General features: G+C 54.3%; 8 protein-coding genes and 1 non-coding gene across 9 annotated transcripts; 5 read left to right on the top strand and 4 right to left on the bottom strand.

The window, feature by feature from the left end:
• Positions 1-579: 579 nt before the first annotated feature.
• On the top strand, positions 580-1,692 carry SLS55_004273 (uncharacterized protein; the record flags this gene model as incomplete). The annotated part of the gene is made up of 2 exons (XM_066775731.1): positions 580-650; positions 819-1,692. The coding sequence occupies 2 exons, from the start codon at positions 580-582 to the stop codon at positions 1,690-1,692; spliced, it is 945 nt and encodes a 314-aa protein (XP_066633612.1).
• A 3,350-nt stretch (positions 1,693-5,042) lies between these two features.
• Positions 5,043-6,698, bottom strand: SLS55_004272 (uncharacterized protein; the record flags this gene model as incomplete). Its single annotated transcript, XM_066775730.1, has 1 exon — positions 5,043-6,698. One exon carries the CDS (start codon positions 6,696-6,698, stop codon positions 5,043-5,045), a length of 1,656 nt encoding a protein of 551 aa, XP_066633611.1.
• Positions 6,699-9,062: 2,364 nt separating this feature from the next.
• SLS55_004271 (uncharacterized protein) lies at positions 9,063-12,302 on the top strand (the record flags this gene model as incomplete). The annotated part of the gene is made up of 4 exons (XM_066775729.1): positions 9,063-9,720; positions 9,775-10,350; positions 10,406-10,495; positions 10,543-12,302. 4 exons carry the CDS (start codon positions 9,063-9,065, stop codon positions 12,300-12,302), a joined length of 3,084 nt encoding a protein of 1,027 aa, XP_066633610.1.
• Positions 12,303-13,645: 1,343 nt separating this feature from the next.
• On the top strand, positions 13,646-14,896 carry SLS55_004270 (uncharacterized protein; the record flags this gene model as incomplete). The annotated part of the gene is made up of 1 exon (XM_066775728.1): positions 13,646-14,896. One exon carries the CDS (start codon positions 13,646-13,648, stop codon positions 14,894-14,896), a length of 1,251 nt encoding a protein of 416 aa, XP_066633609.1.
• A 541-nt stretch (positions 14,897-15,437) lies between these two features.
• Positions 15,438-17,573, top strand: SLS55_004269 (uncharacterized protein; the record flags this gene model as incomplete). Its single annotated transcript, XM_066775727.1, has 7 exons — positions 15,438-15,569; positions 15,629-15,740; positions 15,791-15,814; positions 15,868-16,581; positions 16,639-16,850; positions 16,914-17,060; positions 17,148-17,573. The coding sequence occupies 7 exons, from the start codon at positions 15,438-15,440 to the stop codon at positions 17,571-17,573; spliced, it is 1,767 nt and encodes a 588-aa protein (XP_066633608.1).
• Positions 17,574-17,767: 194 nt separating this feature from the next.
• On the bottom strand, positions 17,768-17,853 carry SLS55_004268. The gene has a single exon. It is a non-coding gene; the product is annotated as a tRNA-Thr (tRNA).
• An 894-nt stretch (positions 17,854-18,747) lies between these two features.
• Positions 18,748-20,434, bottom strand: SLS55_004267 (uncharacterized protein; the record flags this gene model as incomplete). Its single annotated transcript, XM_066775726.1, has 3 exons — positions 18,748-18,860; positions 18,916-20,276; positions 20,430-20,434. 3 exons carry the CDS (start codon positions 20,432-20,434, stop codon positions 18,748-18,750), a joined length of 1,479 nt encoding a protein of 492 aa, XP_066633607.1.
• A 362-nt stretch (positions 20,435-20,796) lies between these two features.
• SLS55_004266 (uncharacterized protein) lies at positions 20,797-23,102 on the bottom strand (the record flags this gene model as incomplete). Its single annotated transcript, XM_066775725.1, has 3 exons — positions 20,797-21,967; positions 22,018-22,623; positions 22,672-23,102. The coding sequence occupies 3 exons, from the start codon at positions 23,100-23,102 to the stop codon at positions 20,797-20,799; spliced, it is 2,208 nt and encodes a 735-aa protein (XP_066633606.1).
• Positions 23,103-23,490: 388 nt separating this feature from the next.
• SLS55_004265 (uncharacterized protein) lies at positions 23,491-26,113 on the top strand (the record flags this gene model as incomplete). Its single annotated transcript, XM_066775724.1, has 4 exons — positions 23,491-23,598; positions 23,651-24,146; positions 24,206-24,965; positions 25,021-26,113. The coding sequence occupies 4 exons, from the start codon at positions 23,491-23,493 to the stop codon at positions 26,111-26,113; spliced, it is 2,457 nt and encodes an 818-aa protein (XP_066633605.1).
• Between the last annotated feature and the right edge of the window lie 647 nt (positions 26,114-26,760).

Raw genomic sequence — 26,760 nt, 5'->3', positions numbered from 1 at the left:
GCTTCAGAGGATGCGTGCCCAGTGGATGTTGCGGTTGTTTGCAGGGTCCGAGAGTGCTGTTTGCTGCTGCAATTGCGCGCCGGGTCGATCGTTCGACACTCTTTTCCTCAGCTGTCCTTGGCAATGATTATTTTGTAGCAAGACCCGGTAATGGAATGAATGAGCAATTCACCCCCGGGGCTTATCACCACCACCGACGTCACAGGTACTGCTCGGGTAGCACGACGGGTAGGCGGAAGCGCAGGCGGTGATGACTGCAATGAAGCCGAAGGGATGAAACGCTGGATGCTGATGACGTATCCCGAGCTGCTCTAGCGCCGCCCGCCCTGTGGTGCCTTGCTGCCCTACCGCGACCACGCATCAAACGCCCAAGCCAGCAACGACTGTCTGAAAGAATAGAACAAACAGCACCTGCCTCCCCATCTCCCCGACAAGCCAACCCATCTACTCATAGCTTCTTCCGCCACTGAGACACAACCACCGCACTCCACTCGACCGCGCGCAGTCACTCCACCCCGCAACTGCTCGCCAGACTTTCGAAATAGTTCCCTGTTACTCTGCAGCGCTCGCCCCCTCACCATGTCTAACGCGCCCACTCTGATCAACCTACCGCCTCCCCCGTCGGATCCGGTCACGCCCTCCGATGTCCCGTAAGCACTCCTCACCTCGCTATCCAACCCCAGCCACAGACCCCCTCCCAATGCCCCTACAGCAATACCACACGGCCCAGGGGGGAAGCGCGCATGTGACGATGTATAGACGGTGGGACATGGGGACGAAGCAACCATACTGACGACGGTCATTTCTCCCCTTCACAGTGGCACGCCCAACTCGACGACGACGTCCATGTCGGAGCTAAGCACCGTCGCGATCAAGGACGGCCACCGAGGCCACCTGCCGCATCACCACACGCAGCAGAACCCGATGGATGCCGAACGCGCCGACCGCATATCGCGCCTCGCCGGCCTCGAGCGCGTCACCGCCGGCGGCGGTCGCTCGTCGTCCAACCTCAACCCCTCGTCCGCGGCCGCGTACGGCCACCACGCAACCGGCAGCAGCGGCAGCATCCCGCCGATGACGCAAGGCTACTTCGACGCCAACAACCAGCCGCAGATCCTGCGCGAGCGCAGTACCGTCGGCTCTGCGTCGGCGACGGGCTCGGTGGGCGGGCGCACGACGACGTGGGCGTCGGGCAGCGACGCGACGGGCTACGACCCCAGCCTGGCGGACCGCATGAGCGAGGACCAGGAGATGGAGACGGCCAGCAGCGTCGGCGGCAACGACGGCTTCAGCGACGTCGAGGGCGCCAGCAGCCTCGTCGGCTTCGGCGAAGGCGCGCGCACCCCCGCTCGTGGCGGCGGTAGCGTCGGCAGCCCCATCGTCGGCAAGGCCACGACGCCCACATCTGCCGTGCCGGGATATATGCGCGGCGATGCGCCGCCCAGCCCCATGACGGGCGTGAGCAGCAGCGCCGTGGGTGGCGGTGGTAGCGGCGCGAGCACCCCGAGCACGGAGGCGCAGGTCCGCGACGCCCAGCGCATCGATGGCATCACGTACGATGCGGGTGTTACCGACACCACGGCGCGCACTCCGCCGCCGTTGACGGGCGAGGCCGCCAGCCAACAGCAGGGCGCTGCGAATGCCGCGCAGTGGATTAACAGGCAGGCTGAGCACGATCAGGGAAGGCAGTAAGGCACCTTTGAGGGACAAAGCTTGCTCTCCTCGACGGCTCTTGCACCTTCTTATGCTTTTCTTTAACTCCTGTTGTACGATTTGCGATGGATTAAATGTCTTTTCTTTTTCTCTTCTTCTCCCCTTGCTATGATTATACCAGAGACCATAAACATTATTCGCCTTTGGGAAGGTGGCCAGGCGGATGAATTGATTGGTGGTGAACTGAGAAGAGGGAGTATGGCTTGCGTGAAAATGCAAGGAGATGCTGAGAAATGGAACGAGATTGATGGGGAGGGAGATGGACTGGGTTGGAGCAGCTCTGCGGGGCAAATCAATGAATGGATGGACGGAAGAGATGTGTACGGCTCTTCGAGAATGCTCAGGTAACAACAACGACTGCTACTTGTTATTACAATTACTTGACGAAGAGTTATGGAAAAGTCCCTTTATTCCCTTCCCCTTGATTATCTCTGCGCTTCTTATGACTGCTTATTTTACTGAGATGGTATGTATGGTCGTGGACGTCCTTATTCTTCGCAGTGGAAAGGGTCGGCTGGCATGATAACGTTTGCTTTCCTGTCTCCTTTGTCTTTGTCTCTGCTCATGGCTACATGGAGCTTGTGGGGTGGGCATTTGCGACTGTTATCTTGTATGCGTTTATGAGAGCTTTGCAGGCAGAGATAGCGGTAGAAATGATAGGTCGATGCTGCGCAGCTTTCAACCGGGTATAACAACTTCAGGAGTGCACAATGCAAACGCAGCTTTGAGTAGTAAGCATACCCCCCTGGGATGTGGAGGGGTAGAAACACCTCAGTAAGTCTACCAAACTACCGACTACATTCGGAATTGAGAGTACCGGACATCTCCTTGAGACCATATTAGACCTCAAATTCAAGCTCAAAAAAAACTGCAAAGCTGACAAATTCTATCATCAATTGGTTCAATATCTCGGTCTACATCGCGTCATAGTCGAGGAAGTCGAGGTTGTGAGTGAGGTCCAGCACTGAGACTGCAGGCCCTCTTAGTTGAACTTCGGTACAAAATTACCACGAGGCGGGCCGCCGGAGGTTTTATAAACAGTACCGGTGGGGCCACTGTGAGTGTAGGCGCCGCCGTGGTGTTCCATGGGAGAGTATCCGGTAGTTGCAGGGCGACTGTTAGTGGATGTAGGGCGGCCACTGCTGGTGGAGGGATTACCTCCGCTGGTGGAGTTGCTTTGAGGCATCTTGCTGTGTTTTGTTATTTTGGGGTCCTGTTCTATTCTTGTCTTTGGTTGAAGCTGAGGGCGAAACACTTATAGAATCGAGTAGTTTATATATGACTTCTGGAAATTCTGTCATGGGATTGACCTTGCATTTTTCAGCCATGCAGTTACGTTTATTATTCAACACGTAACCTGCCGATCGTCGGCAGCGTTTGTGCGCTGTCTTTGAGTCTGGAGTAGTAGGTTCGCGAGCACGTGGGAGCTATGCCAGGCACCTCAAGGAGGATAATGACCACCAGTGAGCAAGGTCGGGTTACAGAAGAAGCACGGTACTTATGCGCTGGTCACTTCTGGTTAATTGCCCGTAGTCATCGTAATCAAAGCCCTACGGAATTTCGGCGCGGGAGAACTTGTAAGCATTTGGAAACAAGCTGATATCGAAGCACACCAACTTTTCCTCATGGATCGGGCCTAGCCCAAGCCTTGATAGAGGTAGGGACTGTGACAGCTGAAAGATTGCAGACATTTTGCATGCACTACATGTCCTAGCCGTGGCCGCCGCAATCGTTCGATGAGAGTATATGTGTGTGGGCGCAAGCACACTTTGGCATGTAATCATCGAGTTCTCACTCACACCGTCCTGTTTGGCTTATTCCGTGCCGCAATCTTGGCAAGCGTCGTGGAGGTATTACGTATAGATACGATATTTTGTGTGCACACCCAGTTGGTTGGTGATTTTCACGATTCAGCAACTGCTTTGCAGCCTTTGTTTCCAAAGAAATCATCTGTGTATTACAAGTGCACACGTTTGATATTGAGTACGGTTTGTTCACAAAGACTCTATACAGCCACTTCCAGATCATTCAACTAGATTACGCAGGGTCTTCGAGCTCGGCTTTAAACTTTTCAGAAAAGAATAGATAGATTCCTCTGTGCCAATTTACATAAAAACACAGCTTAGAAAATCAGAGTGGTATATGAGACCCAGCGCTACAACAGCCTTGAATGATCATTGGGGTTGAGTGGGCCAGGACCTCGATAACCGGGAGGGGGTGGGCCACCAGGAGGAGGGCCAGAACCAAAAGGTCCTCCGAAATTCGGTTGATAATCGCGAGGAGGACCACCAGCAGTAGCATACATGCCGCCTGCAGGTCCAGTATTGGTGTAGGCGTCATAAGAGTGCATAGAAGAGCGAGGGCCGCCGGAAGTACCAGTGTAGGCAGAGCCGCTGGTGTAGGCAGGGCCACTGGTATACGCAGGGCCACTGGTATACGCAGGGCTGCTGGTGTAGGCAGGGCCACTGGTATACGCAGGGCCACTGGTATACGCAGGGCTGCTGGTGTACGCTGGGCCACCACTGGTGGAAGGGCCACCTCCGCTTATCCAAAAGCCACCTCCGTTGTCGGTCGGGTAAAAGTTACTGTTGCTTACGGGCATGTTTCCATAGAAGCCATCATGGGGAGGGTACCCATTTCCACCGTATCCACCGGGTCCTCCATATCCGCCGTGAGACATGTTGTTGCCTTTTGTGTGTAGAAGTGTTGGTAATCTTATTGCGTTCGTGTGTTGGGTTGAGGTTGTAGGAGAATAGTTTACCAGATTGCGGTACTTTTATATTCTTCTGGATTCACAGTCTGCTGTGGTTTATTAGAGTATTATCTGGCTACGGAGTTGAGTTCATTGTGTAGTATGGAGTCAGTTGCGCCACGGCACTGAAGTGTTGATGCGCTGTCTTCGAGTTTGGGGAGTCAGAGATTCGCGACCAAGCCGTGCAGAAAACCTTCAGCGTGAGTATCAAGTTTCCTTTGACATAGTATGAGTACCAAGCACGTGCTATGTGGAATTATTTACCCTGCTGCATTTGCAGCGGATCATTTGATGAGCATTCTTTGACGATCTACCACACGTTGACTACTCAGGCCTCCGCACAGAAGGATTTGGCATGAGCTCAGGATAAAAGCCATGCAGAAGCTATTTACCAACGTTGCCAGTGGGTTGTAGTGATGTGAAAATAGGTGTGATATTCAAATAATGAGTCCTCTACCTTCTTTACCGGTAAGGGTCTTGGTACTTCAATGAAAGCGTGCCATATCAAGAAAACCACGAGTACTGCACCGAGCTCAAGGACTTCGTAAAATGGTACACAGAAAATACGTGAAGGGACCTATTCTACCAGATTGCTTGGATCAAGCTGCTTGATCACAAGATCATAGACGCGTAGAGGGAATTCTTGGTCATTTGGCGAGAATCCAAAATTGCCACGGATGCACAGAAGTACTGCTTCGGCGTAGGCCGGCCCCATATGGTGGGGTAATTCCCGCTCCGCAACGTCGGCGTAGTAGTCAGCCAACGTCTCTGGATTCAGAAAAGTGTCTTTCCCGACCCTCTCCTGCAAGGAATTCTTGATCTTTGCAATAGTGGACCAGGTACCCAGCTCTAGCAAGACCATGCCAAGGGCGTACAGGTCATGAATTTGGTTGAAAGATTTCTGTGGAGGAAGTTGGCGGTCAGGATGCCGATAAAGATTCTTTTCGTCGTCCTCGTCCGATGTCCACTGTGTGATAGAGCTCGTGGCTCGGGAGTACTCGAAGTTGGTCAGATAGGGGGACCGATAGTCCACCGTGGAGTCCAGGCGTTTGAAAAACACGATGGAGTGACTGCGGAAGCTTTTGTGCACCCATTTTGCGGCATGCATTGAGACCAGGGACTTGGAAATGCTTTGAGCAACGTAGAAACGCTGTGACAAGGTCAAACCGGACCAAACAGAGCGAGGGCGACTGATGATATCGTGGAGTGACGTCGGAGCAGATCGAAGGCGGTCCGGCGGGAAGTCAAAGACGAATGCGAAAGTTCCACGTGAAGGCTCGAATTTGTAACCCTTGAAAGAGAGGGTCGAAAGGTCAGAGTCCCCTGCCACCGAGAGAAGAGCGGCAAGCTGCTTCACACGCCTTTCTTCCTCCGGACGACTCTTTGTGGACATCTCCTTGGTCTCGACCAGGACGTCGCAAGTTGCCCCATCATCGTTCATCTGTGCCAGACACAATGTCGTAGTATGAGCTGGGAAGTCGAGCCTTGCATCGAGTGAAAGTGAGTTGTCACCCTCAATTGAAAGAGGGTCCAGATTCACCTCCCGTACCCGAAGATGTGTCGACACTCCAAGGATCCTTGCTTCCTCTGCGCCTGTCTCCTGAAGAAGTCTGGTGGACGACAGCGTCCCGAAGCGAGGGTTGGCAACCATTGTGAGTTGGACGAGTTCTTTGAGCTTGTGGGTCCATTTTCTGGAGCTGTCCACGATTTGCCCAAGTTTCTTCTTCTCGAACAGTGCCCATTTCCAGTCAAATGCGACCGAGGGAGATGGGCGATATTTGTGGTCTTGGTCCTCCGGATGTTGAGGCGATGTGATGGCTTGAGTAGAAATGAAGGTGCCGGTGTTGGAAAACAAATCTGATAGCTGAAGGCCCGAGTCTGGCTGGGTTTGGAGCGCAGTGTTCAGGAACGGACTCTTCTGCCGGTACTCGTCGTCCTTCTCCCCTGCCAGCTTCGCGTAATCGGCAAAGGCCAGTCGCAACCCGTCCAGGATCCATGCAACCTTCTCCAGCCACTCCCGATTAAGCCCGTCGTGCTCCACAAACTGACTATTAACGCGGAAGAACAGCAGACCGAAGCTCCGGATGTAGAGATGCTCATAGTCCAGCTCCGCTTGCAAGGCTTCTCGTTCAGTCTGGTGTCTGGATGCCGAGCGCGCAGTTTGAGCAACGAATTTCGAAAGAAGAAATACCTCTCGGAGAAGGGTGACAGCCCCCAACGCAATCTCAGCCATGATGTGATGAAGTCGTGATGTCCAAATGTATGTCCGGGAGATAGATAAAGCCAACTGAATCAAGAGCTTGAGAACAACAGGGCCAACAAAGTGCGAGGCTGGTCGGAATGGTGATTGGCCAGCAAGGCTGATTTTCTGTCAGCCTCACGCAATCCGCCCCCATGCGCCACCCTTGCCGACCCCGCACGACATGTGTCGTATACCTGCAGGCCAACGCATGCACGCGTTTTTTTTAGTGCACTCGTTGGTCTCTCTGGTCCTCTGGAAACGCTACAAGATCTTGCTGCCAACCCATCCTGCTTGCTTTAACTTCTTCGAATCCCATGATATTTGGACCACCATGCCGGATTTACCTCCGTCCCTCGGCTCAGTAAGGATGAAACATTTCACCCTTAGGGTGTGGCGATACTGACGAGGCTGTGGGGGCAGGACATACGGACCTCAAGCGAGGCTTCTCGAGCAATTCACAGCGCTCTGCAAGAAAGAGAGGGGTCGAGACATGGCTCCTTGGTCTGGAAAGGAGTTGACGAGGACCAGAGCTATGATGGCAATAGCGGGAGCACCGAGTTCATTCCCAACCACGTACATTCAGCAACTCCCTTTTCACTGGGTGTACATGCCCTCAAACCGTTTTTGAAAGGATCACCGGCTTCTCCTATCTTGTTCAAAAGGCTCTCATCCTCGATATCCAAGACCTCACTAAGCTCTGATGTGACAATCCTCTCCATATTCGAACAGGACTTGGATCCCAAAGCTTTGAATGGGCTCCTGACCAAGGTATCCGAAGACCTGCAATCCAAAGGAATAGCATCGTGGGCCAGGCAACCGAGGCTTTGTGCGGTCCTTATGTACTTGGGGTGCTCTGAACTGATTGAAGAGTTCTTGAAAAGCGGCATAGCAGACAGCGCTTTCCCATTCACTGCGGAAGAGCTCCAGCCTGTCCGCCTGAACACGAGTCAGATGCACGCCTTTCTCCACTGTCAATGGAAAGTGACTCCACGAATAATAGATCTCGCATTCGTCCAGGGCTTCCATCAACACGTATTCCGACCAGTCGAGCGTTACTTCACTGTCGTGAACAGCCTCGGACTGGGCGGATCAGGTGACGTCGACCATGTAATCGACCGGTCCTCTGGACAACACTACGCTCGGAAGAGGATGAGCTTGGGGCCTGGCCACCACTCCGCAGCTCGTAGAGAAATTTTCGAGAATGAGGTTCAGATCCTCAAGCGCCTGTCACACCACCACGTTGTCCGCTTGGTGGCCTCGTACGTGGATGGCCACATCATGGGCATCCTGATGTCCCCAGTAGCCGACATGAGCCTTGCTTCCCTGATGGAAATGGAACCGATGCCTGCAGAGAAGAAGCAAACACTGCAGCGATGCTTTGGCTGCCTCGCTGCTGGACTGGCCTATCTCCACGACCATCATATACGACACAAAGACATCAAGCCAAGGAATATCCTCGTCAAAGGTTCCACGGTTCTTTTTGCAGATTTTGGCATGTCACGGGTCAATTGGATCGAGTCTAACACCTCGCTCTTTACTGTTCCTGATTTCACCAGGCTCTACGTTGCCCCTGAAACCGCCAACGACGAGGCTCATACACGGCGAAGTGACATTTGGTCCCTCGGATGCGTCTTCCTCGAAATGAGCTCGGTACTCTCGGGGAAGACTGTTCGCAGCATACGATCTTTCTTCGAGAATTTCGGAAATGGAGAAATTTCCTACCAGGGCAATTTTAGTGCCACGAAACAGTGGATCACGAGGCTTGAACGACACAGAACTGATGATCTCCCTTGGTACCCGGCAAGATGGGTCAAGAAAATGTTGGAGCCAGAGCAAGCAGCACGACCGTCGGCAGAGAAGCTCATGCAACTTATCCGAGCGGACGTGGCAACAGACGCAACCTTTATACAGCGCTGCTGTTCACAGGCTTACGAAGAACTTCCACTCCATCAACAAAATCATTGTAGCTCGCCGCGAGATATGGCCACGAATGTATCTGTTCAAGGAAACGAGTTCGTAGACCAAGAGCAACTTTCGAGAGTTACCTCACACACGGACGCGGATAGCGATGCAGCGGACCTCATGATGAAGCCACTTCAACATAAGAGAGGACCCAGCTTGACTAGAACTCCAGAAAATCCAAAGGCTGCTGATGCGGCGACTCCATCAAATGCAGAAGAAGGGTCCTCTATTGAATTGGAAACCCTACTCGAGGGTTTGCCGTGGGCAAAATTCCCGAAAGAAACAGAGCTGCCAACGATCGATGCTGGCTTTGGGGTCAACCGGCCTTTGCGATTCGTCGATGCGGAATCATTGGCAACCGTAGCTCTCGAACTCTCGAAGTTCCACGACAGAATGGCTCGAATTGGGACGAGCTATCATGCTTCATCTCTCATCGCATCACCGAAGATCTGCCTCGTCCTGCATTTGCTCCAGAGACGGGATTTCATAATCCATTTCGTTAAAAAGAAGGTTACGGATAAGGCCCTCCCCATAACCGCCCAGGTGCTCAAAGAAATTTTGAACGACGATAAAGTAGCCACTGATTTTGAGAGAACACAATACTGCACCCTTGTGCGAGATGTAAATCCCGAGAAAATTACACATTTCCAGGATAAGGAGTATCTACCATTCAAGAAGATCTGTGACCTCGGCTCTGGCGGATGGGCAAAGGTGGAGTGCGCCCAAAACGTCATCACAGGCCATAGAGTTGCTCTGAAACTCTTCCCTGCAGCTTCTCTAAACAGGAAGAAGGAGGCAGAGTTTAAGCTAAGCTTTCAAAAAGAGATTGCAAGCCTGAAGAGGCTGAATGGCCATCAACACATTGTACAGTACGTTGGCGCGTACCAGAGCCAACGCAATCTGGGCCTTCTGCTATCTCCGGTCGCTGCATGTGACCTTCACCAGCTCTTGCAAGATCCAGAGACACTTCCCGGTGTGAATACAAACACGAGTTTGCTCTACACTTTCGGATGCTTGACCTCGGCGTTAGCATTCATGCATGGTCATGGAAGTAAGTTCGAAGTCACCTCGCCTTTCACGATCTCAGATAACCAATGGAGGACAGTCAGGCACAAGGATATCAAGTCCGAGAACATCCTGATAGACCCCAGCAAGTATCCCTACAATCTCCTGTTCACGGACTTCGGGATTGCAAACGATTTCAGTCAGACCAATCAGAGCATGACAGTAGGACCAAAGCTGGAAGGGACTCTCAGATACTGTGCCCCTGAAGTTGCACGGAGACGAGAACGCGCCACACGCTCCGATGTTTTCTCTCTCGGATGTGTCTTCCTGGAAGTGACGACAGTGCTTGCAGGCAAAACACTAAGCGAGCTATATGACAGCATGGACGAAGACGCCATATTCCACCTCAGTCTTCCAGAAATCAGCCGCTGGATTTCGAGCCTTGCCAGCAACTCCAAAAAGGAAATATCCATGGCGCTTGGCTGGTGCAAATCAATGCTGGAAGAACGGCCAGATGACAGGCCGTCGTCAAAGCAACTTTTGGAGATAGTTGCTCACGATGCGGGGGCTTGCAGCTTGAGGAAAGAAGTTTTCTGCTCGTTCTGTGCTGCAGAGCTCAGCGTGCAGAACACGATCACATCAAAGAGCGTACGGTCGGACGTCGGGGCCGTGCAAGGTATGCAAAGCTCCGCCGTGGATTGGAGAAGATACTTAGCTGACATACACAACAGACGATGGAATGCCAGAAATTTCGAAGTCGCCAAATATCGACTGGATCACAATGAACTACACTGAGCAGATGTTCCTGGAAATTGTGCATAGTCAGTATGTCTCAAATCAATATCGTACGTTACTAATTTTGATTTAGCACTTTACACGGCCATGCAAATGTTGGAGGGGTCAGAGCCGGGCTCGTCTTCCAATGTACAAGAGCTTGAGCTCACTTACGAGGTTACTAACCTTCTTACTTGGGGCCACGTCGTTGCTTTGAGCCTCCACGAGGATGAGAGAAAATCGAGGAGTATGGAGATATCGGAAAATCAGGCGACAATCTTGAATATCTTGATTCAGATCAAGACAGTGCTGGAAGATCTGTTCCCACTCAGTCAAACACATGCCGATGTCAAGGCTATGGTGTCTGAATCATGCTCGATTCAAGCGAAAGATGTTTGCCGAACTCGATATTTACCCACGGGCACGTTCGAATACGTCGAAAAGCTTCTTCAGCGGCCGCACTCTCAAGTCTCTCACCAACGTTACGAGAATGCTCACTTCAGTCAAGTGACTTCCGAACTGTCCAAGCGAAACAAGGACCTCAGAAGGCTTACAGCACCATCTACTCGGATTGAACTACAAGAGAAGGATGAAGAGGCCAACCTTGAACTTCTTCAGTTGTGTAATTCGTTGCCGGAACTTCTATCTTTGGTCAAAGCAATGAACCCGACGATGCTCCCGGATGACCAGAACCTGGAAGACCTCTGGTCCATGCCAGAACCTCTCAAGACTCGGATGTCACGAGCTGAAGTGCCTGGCGTGTGGAATCGTGATCCTCTTGCCATCTTTGCACGCTTCAAAGCAATCAATCTCGAAGTATGGCACCACTACCCACGGCCATCCGATGTACACCTGGACGCCTCCTCTGTTGAACTCCCGCTTTATGAGGAGGAGGGTGCATACAACTTGAGGTGCGAAGCTTCCATTCGCACTCGCAATAATACCCGTGTACGTGTCCTGGTAGAATGGAAGACCTACGAGCCACGAGTTTTCGACGGAGAGCCTGATGGCAAAGTAGCCGAGAGAGTCTTGGAACTGGCCACGATTGCAAAAGACAGCCATAAGCCGCAGGAGTTCAGGGTGCTGAACTGTCTGGGCATGTTCAGAGACATTGACCCATGGACAGGAGAAGACCGCTGTCAATTTGGCCTTGTTTTCGAGCTACCACGGGCACCTTCAGGAGGAGTACCGGTGGATCTGTTGCGGTTGCTTGAAAATGAGCCGACGCCAAGCCCTGGCGAGAGGCTCTCACTGGCACAAGCGGTGTCCAGTGCTCTGCTGTACTTACACGCCGCCAACTGGCTCCACAAGGGTCTCCGAGGGGACAATATCCTGTTCTTCCGAGACGAGGTGGGAGATATTGAATACGGGAAACCGTTTCTGTGCGGCTTCCAATATACCAGGCCGGCACAGAGCGAGGATATGACAGAGAAGCCTCCGGAAAACGCGTTTGACGATATCTATCGACATCCTCGAGCTCAAGGGTCCCAGGCTGATATCTCTTATCTCAAGACCTTCGACATATATAGTCTTGGGGTCATCCTGCTGGAGATAGCGTACTGGAAGCCACTAGCCAGTATCCTCCACATCGATCTCTTAAAGGCTCGTCCGAGCACAACTTTACGTATCCGTAACAGACTCTTGGCACAACGAGAGCTTTTGAACGGCTTGCAGAGCATTCTTGGGAAGAGTTTTGTCGAAATTGTACGGAGGTGCCTCGTGGGCCCGACGGCTTTTGGGCTGAGCGCCGACGCAGATGAGAGACGCCCGCAAGATTCGGCGAGGTTGCATGCAGCTTTCTATCGACTGGTGGTTAGGGAACTCAAAAGTCCGCTCACGACCAGCATGTTTTGAGGCTAGTCCCATTTTTCAACTGCAACCGTGGGTCTGGCACTACCAGAAAGACTAGCTGCGAACCGTCAAGTAGAAGAATTCAGTAGTTTGCCGAGAACTGATCTAAATATCCTGAAAATCATCGATGACCACAAGCACTATTCCAAACAAGGAAATGCACGTGAGTGTGGGGGCGGAAAATCTCCGCTTACTCGTGTCGTGGCCTTAAGCTCCCCAGAATCTCATGTGCTGATATCGCGTCGCCTTTTCGTCCTCCTCCGTTGGCTTCCAGCAACTGCCAGGCAGGTAAGCGTGACAGTCACGCAAGAAGGCTAATCGCAATGGTGCGAAGCCGCATGATTTTACACCCTCTGACGTAATCCCCTCTTGCTCGGGCCATCATGGCACCGTTGCAGCATGTACGAGGGCTTGGTCGTCGGCGAAAGAGATCGCTCGGGATTCAAGACATTCCGGACCTCACAAGGGATGATTCTGGCTCGTTGGAAAGTCTCCAACGGATGGGTGAGAGGTTCTCGATGGAATCCCCACAGCTGGCATTGTTTTTGACAGCAGGCAGCCTTGGACTCGATCCAGAAATCATCACACGACGCAGATCTGTGCAGGCCGTGCAAGCAATTGCTGCAGTCACACCGTCTTCCGGGCCGTCAACATGCTGGGTTCGGCATAGACTACAAGAGAAGGAGGACGGGGCCGAATTGCGAGCATGACCATCATGCCACCCTTTCTGAGCTGCGAGCGTGCGGATCTTGCGAGCTCTGCATCCTCATCAACATCCTGATATGTGAGGACACGAGCACCACCGCCAAGAATGACAGCCCCTACAGAATCCAGCTCGTCAATGATGGGAGCAAGCCGCATCGCTACCTGAAGTTCAGTTTCAGGGAAGAGAGCGGGAAATGGACGGACAAGAAGATGATCATTGCATGTTGGGAGAGCCTGACAGGTATGATGCGCTTGAGAGTGGCAGACTAATGGGCTGACCTTGTGCAGATCACGTTTACGAAGGCTTTCGCTCTCTGGGGCCTTCGACTGCCTCGGAACAGACGTTCGACCTGGTGGGTTCGTGGCTGGACGAATGCTTGGCCGAGCATACCACGTGCAACCACGTCTCGGACTCCTCGAACAGACTCCCGACACGCCTTGTGGAGATCGAAGCCGCTGACCCGAAGGGGACCTTCAAAGTGCGACTCTGCCACGGCGAGTCATTACCCCCGAGCACGCCCTACGTAACACTAAGCCACTGTTGGGGAAAGGAGTTGTTCATGACACTTACGTCCAACAACACAGTTGAATGGATGCAATCGCTGCCCGCGGGGGACTTACCTCAAACTTTCCGCGATGCAATGGTCATTGCTCGCAAACTCCGGTATCGCTATCTTTGGATTGACAGCCTCTGCATCGTCCAGGATTCAGAAGAAGATTGGATGAGAGAAGCGGGCAGGATGAGCGAAGTGTACCAACATTCAGACCTGACCATCTCCGCAACAGCCTCACAAAAGGCCAGTGATGGATGTTTCGAATCCCGGCCGCCGTATCTGTTCCGCCACTCAGGCCGTCCAAACAGCGGAATACCACCGAGCTTCTGGAGCCTTGCCCCGCGAGATCTCTGGGATCTTGGGGTTGAGAGCCGGCGGAAACTTGGACTTCCGCGCCGGGCTTGGGTGCTTCAAGAGCGGGTTCTTTCGCGTCGCATCCTGCACTACAGCTCACTCGGTGTTTTCTGGGAATGCGACAAGGTGCGCAGGTCTGAGCTTGTGCCGGACCACTCGACGTCCCGCCAGTTCGCCGGGCTCTTGCAACAGCTTTCCACCACCTCACACGAAACGCCGTCTTCCGAATGGCACCGCCACTGGGCCGCGCTTGTAAAAGACTATTCAGAGCGGCAACTGACGTATCCTAACCGTGACAAGCTCGCTGCACTCTCTGGGGTGGCGAAAGCGTTCCACTCTCAACTGGCCGACGAGGCGTACGTTGCCGGCATGTGGAATGACAAGGACGACCTTCTGCGGATGTTGATGTGGTCCGCTATCAAAAAGAGTCCAAGGCAGGCAAGACCGATATACCGCGCGCCATCTTGGTCGTGGGCGTCTCTGGATACTCCCGTGTCCCCGCCGCTGTCCAGCTATGGCCATGATCTCGTTTCCCTTGTCAACATCAAACATGCTCAGACAAAACCGCTCAACTCAGCCGACCCGACGGGACGCATTGCAGATGGCTCCCTCACCGTCGTTGGGTTTTGTGTGCCCACCCTCTTGATGTTGGAGAAGCAAAAGACCCGGCTCAAGCTGGTGGGGAGGTATACAGCGAGTGCCCAGAAGTTCTGGCAGGAATATCGGCCCACGGTGCGACTAGACTATCTTGAGCCGACGTCGAGCTTTCCGCGATGGCTATGGTGTGTGCCATGGTTCTCGTACGACTTCATGACGCGTGACAACAAACCCCGCCACCGAATCTCCTTCCTGCTCCTCGAGAGCGCGAGGCGTGGAGATCAAAGCCCTAAGATCTTCAGAAGAGTCGGCATGGCCGAGAGCTGGAGTTTCCCGCTGGCGTACAAGTGGGATTTGATGTACTACAAAGAGATGACTGTTGTTTGATGCCGAAGTGACGCGACGCCACTACCCGGAGACCGATATCGTTTTCCCGACTCTTATCTACGATAAGAACTGGCCGTGCCGGCTCCAGAAAGCATGGACAGCAGTGTGGCGGCGTCCCATGGCGGTCGTTGATGTGGCTCTCCGGCGGGCCTGGTCGTACAGGAACGTCATTATCGTTCGCTGTTTGGAAAGAAGTGACAGTCGAGTATGACATATTGACGGTGCGAGGAGGGCGTTACATCAGCCGTGGTACCCTATCGGGAAACCAACCCTCGCTTACCGACGCTAGCGTGCATGGCGCAATTCGATGTCACGATCACGCTGCCCAGTTCTTTGCCCTGTCGCCTTCAACCGGGCTCGTGCCTGGCATGAGCTCAATCCACACCAAGCGGAGAAAACCCGAATGTATAAACATCCCGCCCACAACTTTCAGGAACAGGGAAGATCCCGGCCCCACTTGGCATGTTTATAAGACGGGCGGGGTCCGGTAGCTTGCTGACCGGCACTGTTCCTGCGCACTTCCGGCCCCTACAATCCTGCCATGAAGCTGTCTACTCTGGGACTTGTCCTCGGCGGCGCTCTTGCGTCTGCCAAGCAGCCAAACATCCTGTTCGTCTTGACTGACGATCAGGATCTGCACATGAACTCGGTGGAGTACATGCCCCTCCTCCAGGTAACAATGCCCTTCGGAAGCCATTGCTCGTCGCCACGCTGACCTCGCTCTGCGCTCAGAAACACATCATTGAGCAGGGCACAACCTTTGCTAAGCATTTCTGCACTGTCGCCATCTGCTGTCCGTCCCGCGCAAATCTGTGGACTGGACATGCTGCTCACAACACTAACGGTAAGAGAGTCCATCTGTACGACGCTGAACCTGAAACTGACGTCACTTAGTTACGGATGTCTCTCCGCCATACGGTATGCTTCCGCACTTCACCCCCGCCGTAACTGGCTTCTAACATCGCCCAAAGGCGGCTTCCAAAAGGTTATTTCCGAAGGATGGAACGACAACTACCTGCCCCTGTGGATGCAAGATGCTGGATACAACACCTACTACTCCGGCAAGCTCTGGAACGGCCACACTGTCTCCAACTACAACGAGACCTTCGCCCGAGGCTTCAACGGCTCCGACTTCCTGCTCGACCCGTACACGTACAAGTACTACGATGCTGTCATGACCCGGAACGGAGAGGAACCGGTCAGCTACGCCGGGAACTACTCCACAGACGTCATCAAGGACAAGATCCTTGGCTTCTTGGACGAGGCCCTTTCCCATGAACGTCCCTGGTTCGTCGTTGCTGCCCCCATTGCACCCCACGCCACGACGACCACGGACCCGGCAACGAACTCCACCTACTTTGACTTTGCCCAGTACGCGCCCCGGCACGCCGACCTCTTCAAGAACTATACGATCCCGAGAGATACCAGCTTCAACGCCAAGGTTGAAGGCGGTGTCAGCTGGATCAAGAACCTTGCCCCTCTCAACGCCTCTGTCATCGACTACAACGATGAGTTCCAGAGGTCCAGGCTGCGGGCTCTTCAAGCCGTCGACGAAATGATCGAGGCGTTCGTGGAGAAGCTGGATGATGCCGGCGTCCTGGAAGATACGTACGTCATCTTCAGTACCGACAACGGCTTCCACATCTCTCAGCACAGGATGACGCCCGGAAAGGAGTGCGGATACGGTACGATCGTCTGATACCCTCGATTGGAACTTCCAAGGCTAATGCAGGTGTGACCAGACACTGACATCCACATTCCCCTCGCCATCCGTGGCCCCGGGATTGCAAAGGGCCAGACCATTGACGCTGTCACCAGCCATACCGACATTGCACCCACGATTCTCGACCTCGCGGGAGCCCCCAAGCAGCTCGACGGCAAAGTCATTCCGCTCACGGCCACAGCGGCCCAGAACGGAACGTATGAACACGCCGCCATTGAGTACTGGGGAAGGGTAAGCGCAACGAGACATAGCCCATATTGTATGCATTAGCTAACCGCGTTTAAAAAAAAAAAGGCCTTGGCCGAGGGAATCTACCTCAACCCCGCCGGCTCCCGCAACATTTACAACAACACGTACAAGGGCCTCAGGCTTGTCGGGGAAGACTACAGCATCTACTACAGCGTCTGGTGCACGAATGAAGCGGAGTTCTACGACGTGAAGGTTCGTCCGACGCCCCTTGTTCCAGCGCGCCAACCCAAAAGCCCTCTCCACACACGCAATGTCTGACTAACTTTTTCTTCTTCCCAGACCGACCCCGGCCAGATCTACAACCTGGCATCCAACGCCACGGCCAAGTCCGACTACCAGCTGGCCGGCCGTCCGCTGGCGCAGATCATCGCCCGCCTCGACGCGCTCATGATGGTGCTCAAGTCCTGCAAGGGCGTCGCGTGCACGAAGCCCTGGGCGGAGCTGCACCCCGACGCCGCCGACGCCGTCCAGACGCTCACCGACGCCCTGAGCGCCGACTACGACGACTTCTACAGCAACCAGCCCAAGGTGGCCTTCACCTCATGCGAGATGGGCTACCTCATCAGCGCCGAGGGCCCGCAGGAGTTCCACCAGTACGACGCCGCCGCCGCCGCCGCCGGTGATGGTGGTGCGAGGATGGAGCAGTCGAAAATCGACGGCCGCGAGGTCTTCCTCTACGGGGCCGATTGGCACCTCTACACGTAGTAGACAGATCAAACAATCAACCAAACCAAGATAAGTACCGTAGATACGAACAAAAAACCACTGTAACAATGTATGATATACGAGTCTTCCAAAGTCTGTTCTCTCGCGCGCTCTCTCCCTCAACCCACCATGAATGGCCCAATTGCTCGTCCCATTCCCTCCCAGAGGAAGCAAAACAGGAGCCAAAAAATCATTGCCCACACCCAGAATCGAACTAGGGATCTTCGCATTGCATGAAAGGCCATACGAGTGCGACGCTGTACCACTAAGCCATGCGGGCGAACGATGGGGTAAATTTTGGCCAAGTGCCGTACTATACTGCGAGGCGCTAGGGAAGGGAGAAGGCGCGACCCGCGGTCCCGAAGCGGGAGAGCTAACCTACATACTACCCGCGTGACAGGCGTTAAGGTTTAGCGCTCCCGCGTCCTTGCTGAGCCGGGAATTGAACTGAACCTTCCCCGCGGAGAACCGTCATCTTTTACTGCTCGAGTCTGGAACAGGCGGGGCTACCTGTGCGTCTTGTTGGATGGGTTTCCGGGTGAGGATTACCATGGGCGCGCACCATGACTCGGCTTTTGAAATCCTCGTTCTTAACGTATGCCTTCTATGTCTTCCATGCTCACCGGTATGCTTCTGGCTCAATCAAGTCCACATGTCCTATCCCCGATGGTGCATAGATGGTTTGAGCGTGTAGCTAGCAAGTCTAATGGCAGAATCACAGGGGATTCCAAGAAACGCCATTTTGATCAGCCCACCCTTAGAACTGTTTAGACTTAAATCTATGGATAGTCGAAGCAAACATCCGGATGTACACGTGGGTTGAAAGCTGTTCGACACCCTCCTGATGTCAGCTGCGACTACCCGTGGAAGAACTCTAAGACACCTTGCGAGACTTGCTCTTGAAGGGAATGGTCCTTTGAAACCAACCGAGGTAGATTTACTCTGCCCCCAGACAACCGAGCATCCAGCAGAGAGACCTTCGCAAAAGCGGTGAAAACATCGCCCCTTTATGGTTCTTTACTTGGGCGATCCCGTCAATTCCCGTGCTGCTTCGCTATTCTTTCACCTTATGGTCGGTAATGGTGTCCACATCGCCCATGGCAACTGACGTCGTTCCAATGGCAGATCTTACCGAGTGCTTTAGGTCTACATCCGTGGGCTTTGGCAAATCCGCTCATTCGATCCTGTACGGTTTGGCATTGTCCCCGAAGAGGAGGTGGGGTTTACGCTCTGCCAAATCGAGAATCGTTTGCGCAAAAACCGAGTTTGCCCAGGCAAACCAAGGTCCTAATACCGGGTTAGCTTCACTGCGTCACTGTGTCTGAGAACAAGGAATACCCACTCGTGTAACTCTTTAGGTAGTTGACATCAACACTCTCGTGCACCAGGCCAAGCTTGCTGGCTGCCTTTACGTAGTTGACGGCCTCCATAATCTCTTCATCGTCATCAGACGTCATGGCTTGAACCAACAAGCTCATGGGCCATGCGTTCTGAAGACCAATATGTGGGCCGCCAATGCCTTCGAAAGCTTTGCCCTTGAGGTAGTAGGGGTTTCCCTGCTTTTCCAGAATCATCTTCCTGGTGTTCTGGTAGACTTGATCCTTGGCATCGACAAAGCCGAGTAGAGGAAGCGCCAGGAGAGATGGAAGGTTTGCGTCGTCCATCAAAATGGAGGATCCGAAACCGTCGACTTCGAATGCAAAGACATCACCGTACTTCTTGTGGTGGACGACACCATGGTCCCATACACCGGCTTCGATGGCTTCACTGTACAGCCTCACCTTCTTCGAATAGTCAATGGCTTTGGCGCCACCAATCTTCTCGAGCATCTTTGCACAGCGTTTCAACTCGACAGCCATCATGGCATTTGCAGGGATGAGATAGCCGAGAATGGTGGCATCATCACTTGGTCGAAATGCACTCCGGACCAAACCGGTGCCAGCGTTTAGAGGATTGCCCATGCCGCCAAGGTTGAGCGTCTCGGTGCCAGCGTCCGTGCGCCGCTTGAAGGTGTACTCGTTTTTCCTAAAGTCGCCGTGCTTATCGAAAGTTGGCTTGGACTGTTGATCGATTACGTCGAGCAGCGTGTTGAGCGCAGTGTACCAGCGGATATTCACGAACTCGGCTGATCCGGTATGGCTGTAGAATTGATTGGCAAGCGAGAGAAAATGCGCCAACGAGTCCAGCTCGTACTTGCATTCAAAAACGAAGGATGGTTCGTAGACGGGATGAACAACGTCATCCATGCCGTTGTTTGAGGGCGGGAGCTTGCTGGGAGGCGGCGGCTGAAAGGCATTGCAATACGGCGATCCGATGACAAACTCGGCCTGGGTGTTGATGGCGCCTAGGATCAGGCTTTCGATGGCCTTGTCCTTCTTGGCCAGTTTCTGGTACTGAGCAAGCTGGTTGGTCGAGTCGCGCAGCCACTCAGCATTGATGTCTCCGGTGACGATGAAGCTTTGGGTGCCCTGCCATGGTGCGCGCATGTTTGGCGTTAACGTCTTGTCTCCGTCCGTGTGCCAGCGCACCGTTGTGTCCAGTGTGTTCGGGAAGGCATTCTCGAAGATTCGGGCCAGGTCCTTGTCCACCATCCTTTTCTTCATTTCGTCTATGACCTCCTCAACAAGCGGAGACTCGAACGTGCGACATACGGCGGCAGGGCGTTGGAACGGCAGTTCCATTGGACCGTCGCTGTAGGGAGGACTGCAGAAAGTAGGCATCAGCAGCGGAAAGGAAAGTATGTTCTGGGACGAGCGCCACGCACTGATGGTGCCTTGCGTAGGACGTGTAGTCAGGACAAGCTTCACGGGCTTGGGCGTTGTCTTTCAGCGCATGCTGGCCGGTCGCAGCGTGCACACCATGGCCAACAAGGCTGGGCAGCGCCACGGCCGCCAGCAGGACGAGGTGCAAACATCCGACGGGCTGGTGCATGGTCCGGAGGCGCATGTAGGTGGGTGAGAGAGGTCTGTTCAGGGCGTCATGGTTCGAAGGGAATGAGGTGGGAGCTGTTGTGGAGATGTGGAGCTTCTTGTTCCTGCGGCAGCGGGATGCGCGCCAGACCAGGTGCCAGGGTCCGCGTCAGTGCCGAGTCATGCCCGTCGATCGCATGCTTGATAGTCCATGGAATCTATAGAAAAATACCGCCCACGCCTGCAACACCACTGCCGTACGCCAATTCATAATGCTCCGTTCGCACACACAAAAGTCCATCATTCCCTATCGTTTACGAAAACCGCGCGTTCATGCTACCGCCCGGTAATGTTTCCCAGGCAGTGCTCAGATTCATATCCTCGCTCATTGGTACCGTTGTGTTCATTCCCGCATTTCCAGAATTCAGCTGCCCAAGCTGATAGACCCTCCGGTTTGATCCCTCGCTGGATGTCGGCCACCCTGGGCTTAGTTGTCGGTAATTGCTACCGTCGGAATACCCATACGGCTGCGAGCCCCCTGCCGTCGACCCGTCGAAATATGTCGCTGGTGATGATTCCGACATTGTGTCTGTTTCAGGGCTACCGGTGGCACTCCACATCGCATACCCATTGCTCATATCTTGTTTTTGCTGTTGCGATCGAACGTAGAGCTGTGACAACAGAACTGCTGAATCTTGCTGGAATCGATCCCGCCAATTGATGAACCCGAACCGGTTTCCCAATCGCGCTAGGATCGCCGAGAAGTTGTTGATCGTATTGATGGCCTTCACCGCCTGGTTCTCCATACTTCCCGACCTCGCTTCTGGGAATGGTGGTGGCAGTGTGTCACTACCGCTCGACAGAGGATCCAGGTAATCGTCGGTTGTCGATGTAGAAGTTGCCCGCGATGCTATCGGACGCGGCCCTTCTAAGAGCGACTCCTGATTCCTAGAGACGGCATCCACAAACTGGCGACCTGTCATGTACGCTCTCATAGCATCGTAGAACGTGACAGGCATTTTCTCATCCGATTCCTCCGACAAAGCAGCAAGCATCCTTGACGAGTACGTGGCACAATGCTCAAAGATGAGCCGCTGTGCATAGTCGCTAATCCTTGGGCAGCGTGGACTCGGCGAGAGCGTGTAGACGTAACTATAGAGAAGCTCGAGCTCGAAGTAGGTACGGGACGCTGGTGAAATCTTCTGCGATAGTTTCATGAACCACGACGTCATCGAATTATAGATCTTCCATAGGCGAGGATAGGGGTCTGCCCAAGCGTCACGTTCCGACTGGAAGAGATCGGTGTACCAGGCTGACTGTATCTGGCGTAATCGGAAAAGATCAAGGGCTGATTCGAAGGACTGGCCCCACTGGGTCAGCGATGACGTCTTCGAGGCGGAAGATCCACTGCCAAATGACGGGAGTGCGACGTGTGCCGAATCATCGGAGAAGGAGAAAGACCTGGTTTGAACCAATGAAGTCTCCCTGAAGATACCATCAGCCACTGGCGAAGGGAAGAGATGGCAATTACTCACCTGTCAATTGCATACAGACAGTGATACACGCGCCTTCGGAGCTCAAGCTTGGACTTGCTCGTCGATGCGCTCTTTGAGGGATCCACGTGCATACCGAGATCAACCATTGCCCGCGACGCGGCACCGACGAGAGTCCAGCTGTCAAAATGATGCGGATCCAGCATGGAGTACTGCGCCAGGAGCAACATGGCCTGTATGCTCGCAACAGAGCCCGGACGAAGCACGGCCTCTGCATGCTCGAGAGCCGCGTTGACATGACCTACAGCATCACTGTAATGCACATCTCCGCGCTGCTCCGAGTAACTGATGGACGAAATTGCAAGTACTAGGCGTAGGGTCCAGAAGTCCCAAGGGCACGCCTTGCGCTGGTCGGCTTGGTAGACGGCGTCGACAGAGCCGTAGAAACTGGTCTCGTCTAGGATGGGCAGGAGCACGAACATGGTGTCGAGATAGTGTTGGATCAGGGAGGTGATGGCATATCGCGGGGGAAGACTTTTAGCCATTCCCGAGGGCAACGGCTCCTTTGAAGAGGCAGACAGGATGAGGCGAGCATAAGACATGGCTGAAGTAAAGCCGTAGAAGTCGCGGGCGGTGGCGTTGACTGACCTGGAGGGGCTCAGCGGGCGGTTACAAGCGGGCGGGAAGAAGGCTTACAGCAGCCCGAAGTCAGAGACGAGGTCGTTAATGTCGGCCTCCTCCTTGCGGCGAGCGGCCTTGTCCGTGGCCTTGGAGGCATCGGCGGCCGGCACGGAACGAGGGGTCTGGTGGACATCAGGCTCAGTCATGGTCACGGACGAGCGGCGGCGCGAGCGGGCGTCCTGCAGGCGCTTCTCGAGCTTCTCGACGCGGGCCTCCAGCGTGGCCACATAGCTGCGCTCCTTGCCACGGGCGAATTGGTCGTTGGTGCTAGAGCACTCGGCGGCGCGGTTGGCCTTCTCGCAGGCGGTGCAGGCGGGCAGCTTGCCGTCACACTTGACCTTGGCGCTGCGACATCTCGAGCAGGCGGCAACAGGCCGGCTGACGCGCAGCAGCGGCGTCTCAAGCACCATCAGAGCGCTCTCTTGCGCGGCGTCGTCTGGAGCCATGTCAGTCAATGCGCTTGCGGCCGGCCGTGCGTGGGCGAGGCGGGGCGACTCACCTAGGGCCTTGGACGCGGGCGGGGTTGGCGGCGTGGGGTATCACAACGTGGGCTGCGTGGACGTGCGCGCATACGGCACCGCAGGCAGCAGTGATCGGGTAGGTCGTGGGAGGTAGTTTGGGGGCAGTCGGCCCGCCGAAAGGTGAGGATGCGGTTCCAGGCGACGCGGCGGGAGCCTATCACTGCAGCCGTAGCGCGGCGGCGTGCCGGCCTGCGGCTTGACGATCCCGCGAGCCTCGTCCCAGTCCCAGTCCCATACCCGACTGCTCGCCCTCCGCCATGGCCCCGTGCGGCCTGCCTTCTCTCCCATCGAGGCCCGCCCCAGCGTAGCGACCATGGATTCCGTCGCGCCCTCCGCCCCGCCGGGCAAGCGCGCCCAGAGCGACGCGCACTCGGGGCCCCGCATTGCCCACACGCTGACGGCCTGCGTGCGCTGCCGTACCGTACGCTCCCACTCCCGCCTGCAGAGCCGCCCCGCTGACCCAGTGCTCCCAGAGGAAAACGAGATGCGACCCTGGCCTTCCTCGCTGCGGCCCCTGCGAGCGCAACAACGCCCATTGCGAATACTTCGACCCTGCCAAGAACGCGAAGATCCCGCGCAATTACGTCGTCCACCTGCAGCACAAGGTCCGCGACCTGGAGCGCCAGCTAGAGGAGCTGGACAAAGATGACTTCGAGCCCGACCCCGAGGACGTCGTTCGCGGTGCCGCCGCCGTGCGCATCCACGAGAGCGACGAGAACCGCTTCCTGGGTCCGTCGAGCGGTATAGCCATCGTCAAGCTGGTCATGCAGCTGGCCAAACAGTTCACCGATTCCAAGAGCATCTCTGAAATCGTCCCCGACTCGCACGCCCGCCTCGTCAAGGAGGCTTTCCGTCAAGAAGATGCCAAGCCCACGTCCAAGGTTTACCCTCTCGTGAGCGATGTTGCCGCCGAGGAGTTGCCCACCCGCGACCTGACCAATCTGCTCGTCCAACTCTTTTACCTAAAAGGTGAGTCTTGCGCAATTCGTGCGCACGCCTATGTCACCTCTGACAGCGGTTGCTTGCAGTCCAGCCCATGTACCCCATCGTCCACGAACCGTCCTTCCTGCAAGACGTCGAAGCCGTTTACAACAATACCGCCAATTCATACCAGAACTTCATGGTGCGCATGGTCATCGCCATTAGCCTCCAGAAAATGGACACGCAGTATGCCGGCCTAGCTGATGCATACTACCTCGCAGCCTTGCGCTACCTCGAGGCTGCGGTTAAACCAATGGACCTGGGTACTATTCAGTGCTTCTGCCTCATTGCTGGCTACTCTCTGACTACACCTACTCGTACGGCTGTTTATTACATAGTGGGCCTGGCAGTTAGGCTTGCTGAAGCTCTTGGCTTGAATGAAGAGAAGACCGTCGTGCTCGGGAAAGGAGGAAAACTAGCCGATCCTCTTGAGGTAGACATGAGACGACGTGTTTTCTGGTGTATCCTTACCATGGATCTCGGCTTAGCACACAGTCTGGGCCGTCCAGCAATCATGGCCACGCGCCAAGAGCATTTTGACCTGCAATTTTTCTCCATGGCCGAAGACCACTTTATCCAGCCTACTGGTATTCTACCGGCCCAGCCTTGCCTCAAAAAGTGGATTGCTATCCACTTCTTCCGGATGAGGCTACTGCAATTAGAGATCAGAAGAAAGCTGTACCAGAAGAAGAGGGCAGAGCCAAAGGACGACCAGGACCCTTGGTTTCAACAGATGGAAGCGAAACTGATCGCTTGGAGAGACACAAGCCCCGAGGTTGATGGTGGATCCGGTCTGAACAAAGTATGGTACGTATCCTGCCCTACCTATAATGTCCAACAGGAATATACTGATGTAACACAGGTTCGTTGGACGTTACAATACGATGATTGTTTTCCTGTTCCGCCCCTCGCCGCAAGTTCCTCGTCCCTCTGTTCGCGCCGCGACCCAATGCTACGACGCATGTGAATACAACATTTACATGCAACGCAAGCAGATCGAGACGAGAAGCGTTGAACTCACCTGGATTTTTACCCAGTCCATTTTCATGGCCATCAACACGATGTTGTGGTCGCTCTCCTACGCCGAAGTTCGTCGTATGCACTCTCGAGAAGATGTGGAACGCCATCTCAAAGTTGCCTTGGATGCCATCGACTTGGCTTCGGAGAGGTGGCCTGGTGTCGCTTCCGCTAGGGTTCTCTATCAAAACCTCATCGAGGCTTGCCTCAAGGTGTATGGAAAGAAGGGGGACGTTCCGATATCTGCCACATCTCCATCTGACAGCACTTCGGCTGCATCTCCGAGCGTAAGAGACGATAGTAGTACCAGATCTCGAACTATGAGTCCAGCAACGGTGTCCTCCGGATCACTGTCAACTCCTCCAGAGCGTCTCGATGCGCCTTTCGGCTACATCTCCCCTCAAACCAAACTCGATTTCAACATGAACAACGACCAGAACCAAACCGGCTTCTCGATGTACCAGTCCCAACAACATCTTCAGTCGACGCAGTCTACGCCGACGAACTCTGTGTCGATGACGGCTGACATGAACATGAGCTCACCAAGTAGTATGACCACCATCTCAAGTCCTGGGTTTGAGCAACAATTGCAATACAATGCAGTGCCGGTTTCATTTCCTGATTTACCCGCATGGTCTCCTTCTTATACAGCCTCTCAAGCCTCGGACGCATTCGGCCAGCAAATTTCACAGCAGCGGTATCAGAACTCCATGGAAGAATTTGCCGGTGCGCCTCTCGCAACAGCCGTCGGAGCTCTGTACAGCGATTACCTCGAAAACGAGCAGCCCTCGTGGAGTATGCAACGAGCTGGAGTTGGGCTGAACCAGGCACAACAGTTTGAGCTTCTGGAAAGCCTTCAAACCCACGGGCCAGAGCAGATTGAGAGCATGATTGAGGAGAGTAACGCTTTGTTTGCACCATCATCGCGGCCATACTGAGCACCTCTCCGCACCTTTCGAGTCCACAGTATCGAAAGATATCAGCTGCTATAGGCAAATCCTCGCTCCGAAATGTTGGGTGCTGTGCATTGCGCTAGTGCACGATGTTCGAGCCAAGGGGTTCGAGTTCGAGACCGAGTCTCGCTCCACTACTGGACCGCCGGCGATGCCTACTTCTGCCAACCACTGGACATCCAGGCAAGGCTGCGGAACTGTTGGCACCCTAGCCTAAGCGAAATCATGCGGCCTGGGAGTACTCAACAACTCTCGCCGGGCCCATATGATTCCTTTGGGTGGATGAACAAGCACGCAGTCGCCACCATAAGGTCCATCAGAAAGACCGCCATCCTGCTCGCTTACTTACACATAAGGAGGCCGAGACGTTTGCTGCAAGGAATATTGTACTCATACTGAGGCCTTCCCATTTACGATATGTCAACTTTTCGAATACCCGGTTACGAAACTTCTCCAATGCCAGAAAGGTAGTCTTCACGGCCGATTGAAGGACAATGCATATACAAAAAAGGGGCGGACTTGGATCAGGTTCGGCGGGGTTTTTGGAGATCTGGTGTTGAGGGACTCGTTTCATTTTATTCTTGCGTCGTCACAACTATTTGTTTGCTGTCGATTCAAATTCACGTAGAATG

Source organism: Diplodia seriata (assembly GCF_021436955.1).
Source record: "Diplodia seriata strain FDS-637 chromosome Unknown scaffold_4, whole genome shotgun sequence".
Classification (NCBI taxonomy): Eukaryota; Fungi; Ascomycota; class Dothideomycetes; order Botryosphaeriales; family Botryosphaeriaceae; genus Diplodia; species Diplodia seriata.
This window is presented reverse-complemented; position numbering and strand designations above follow the sequence as displayed.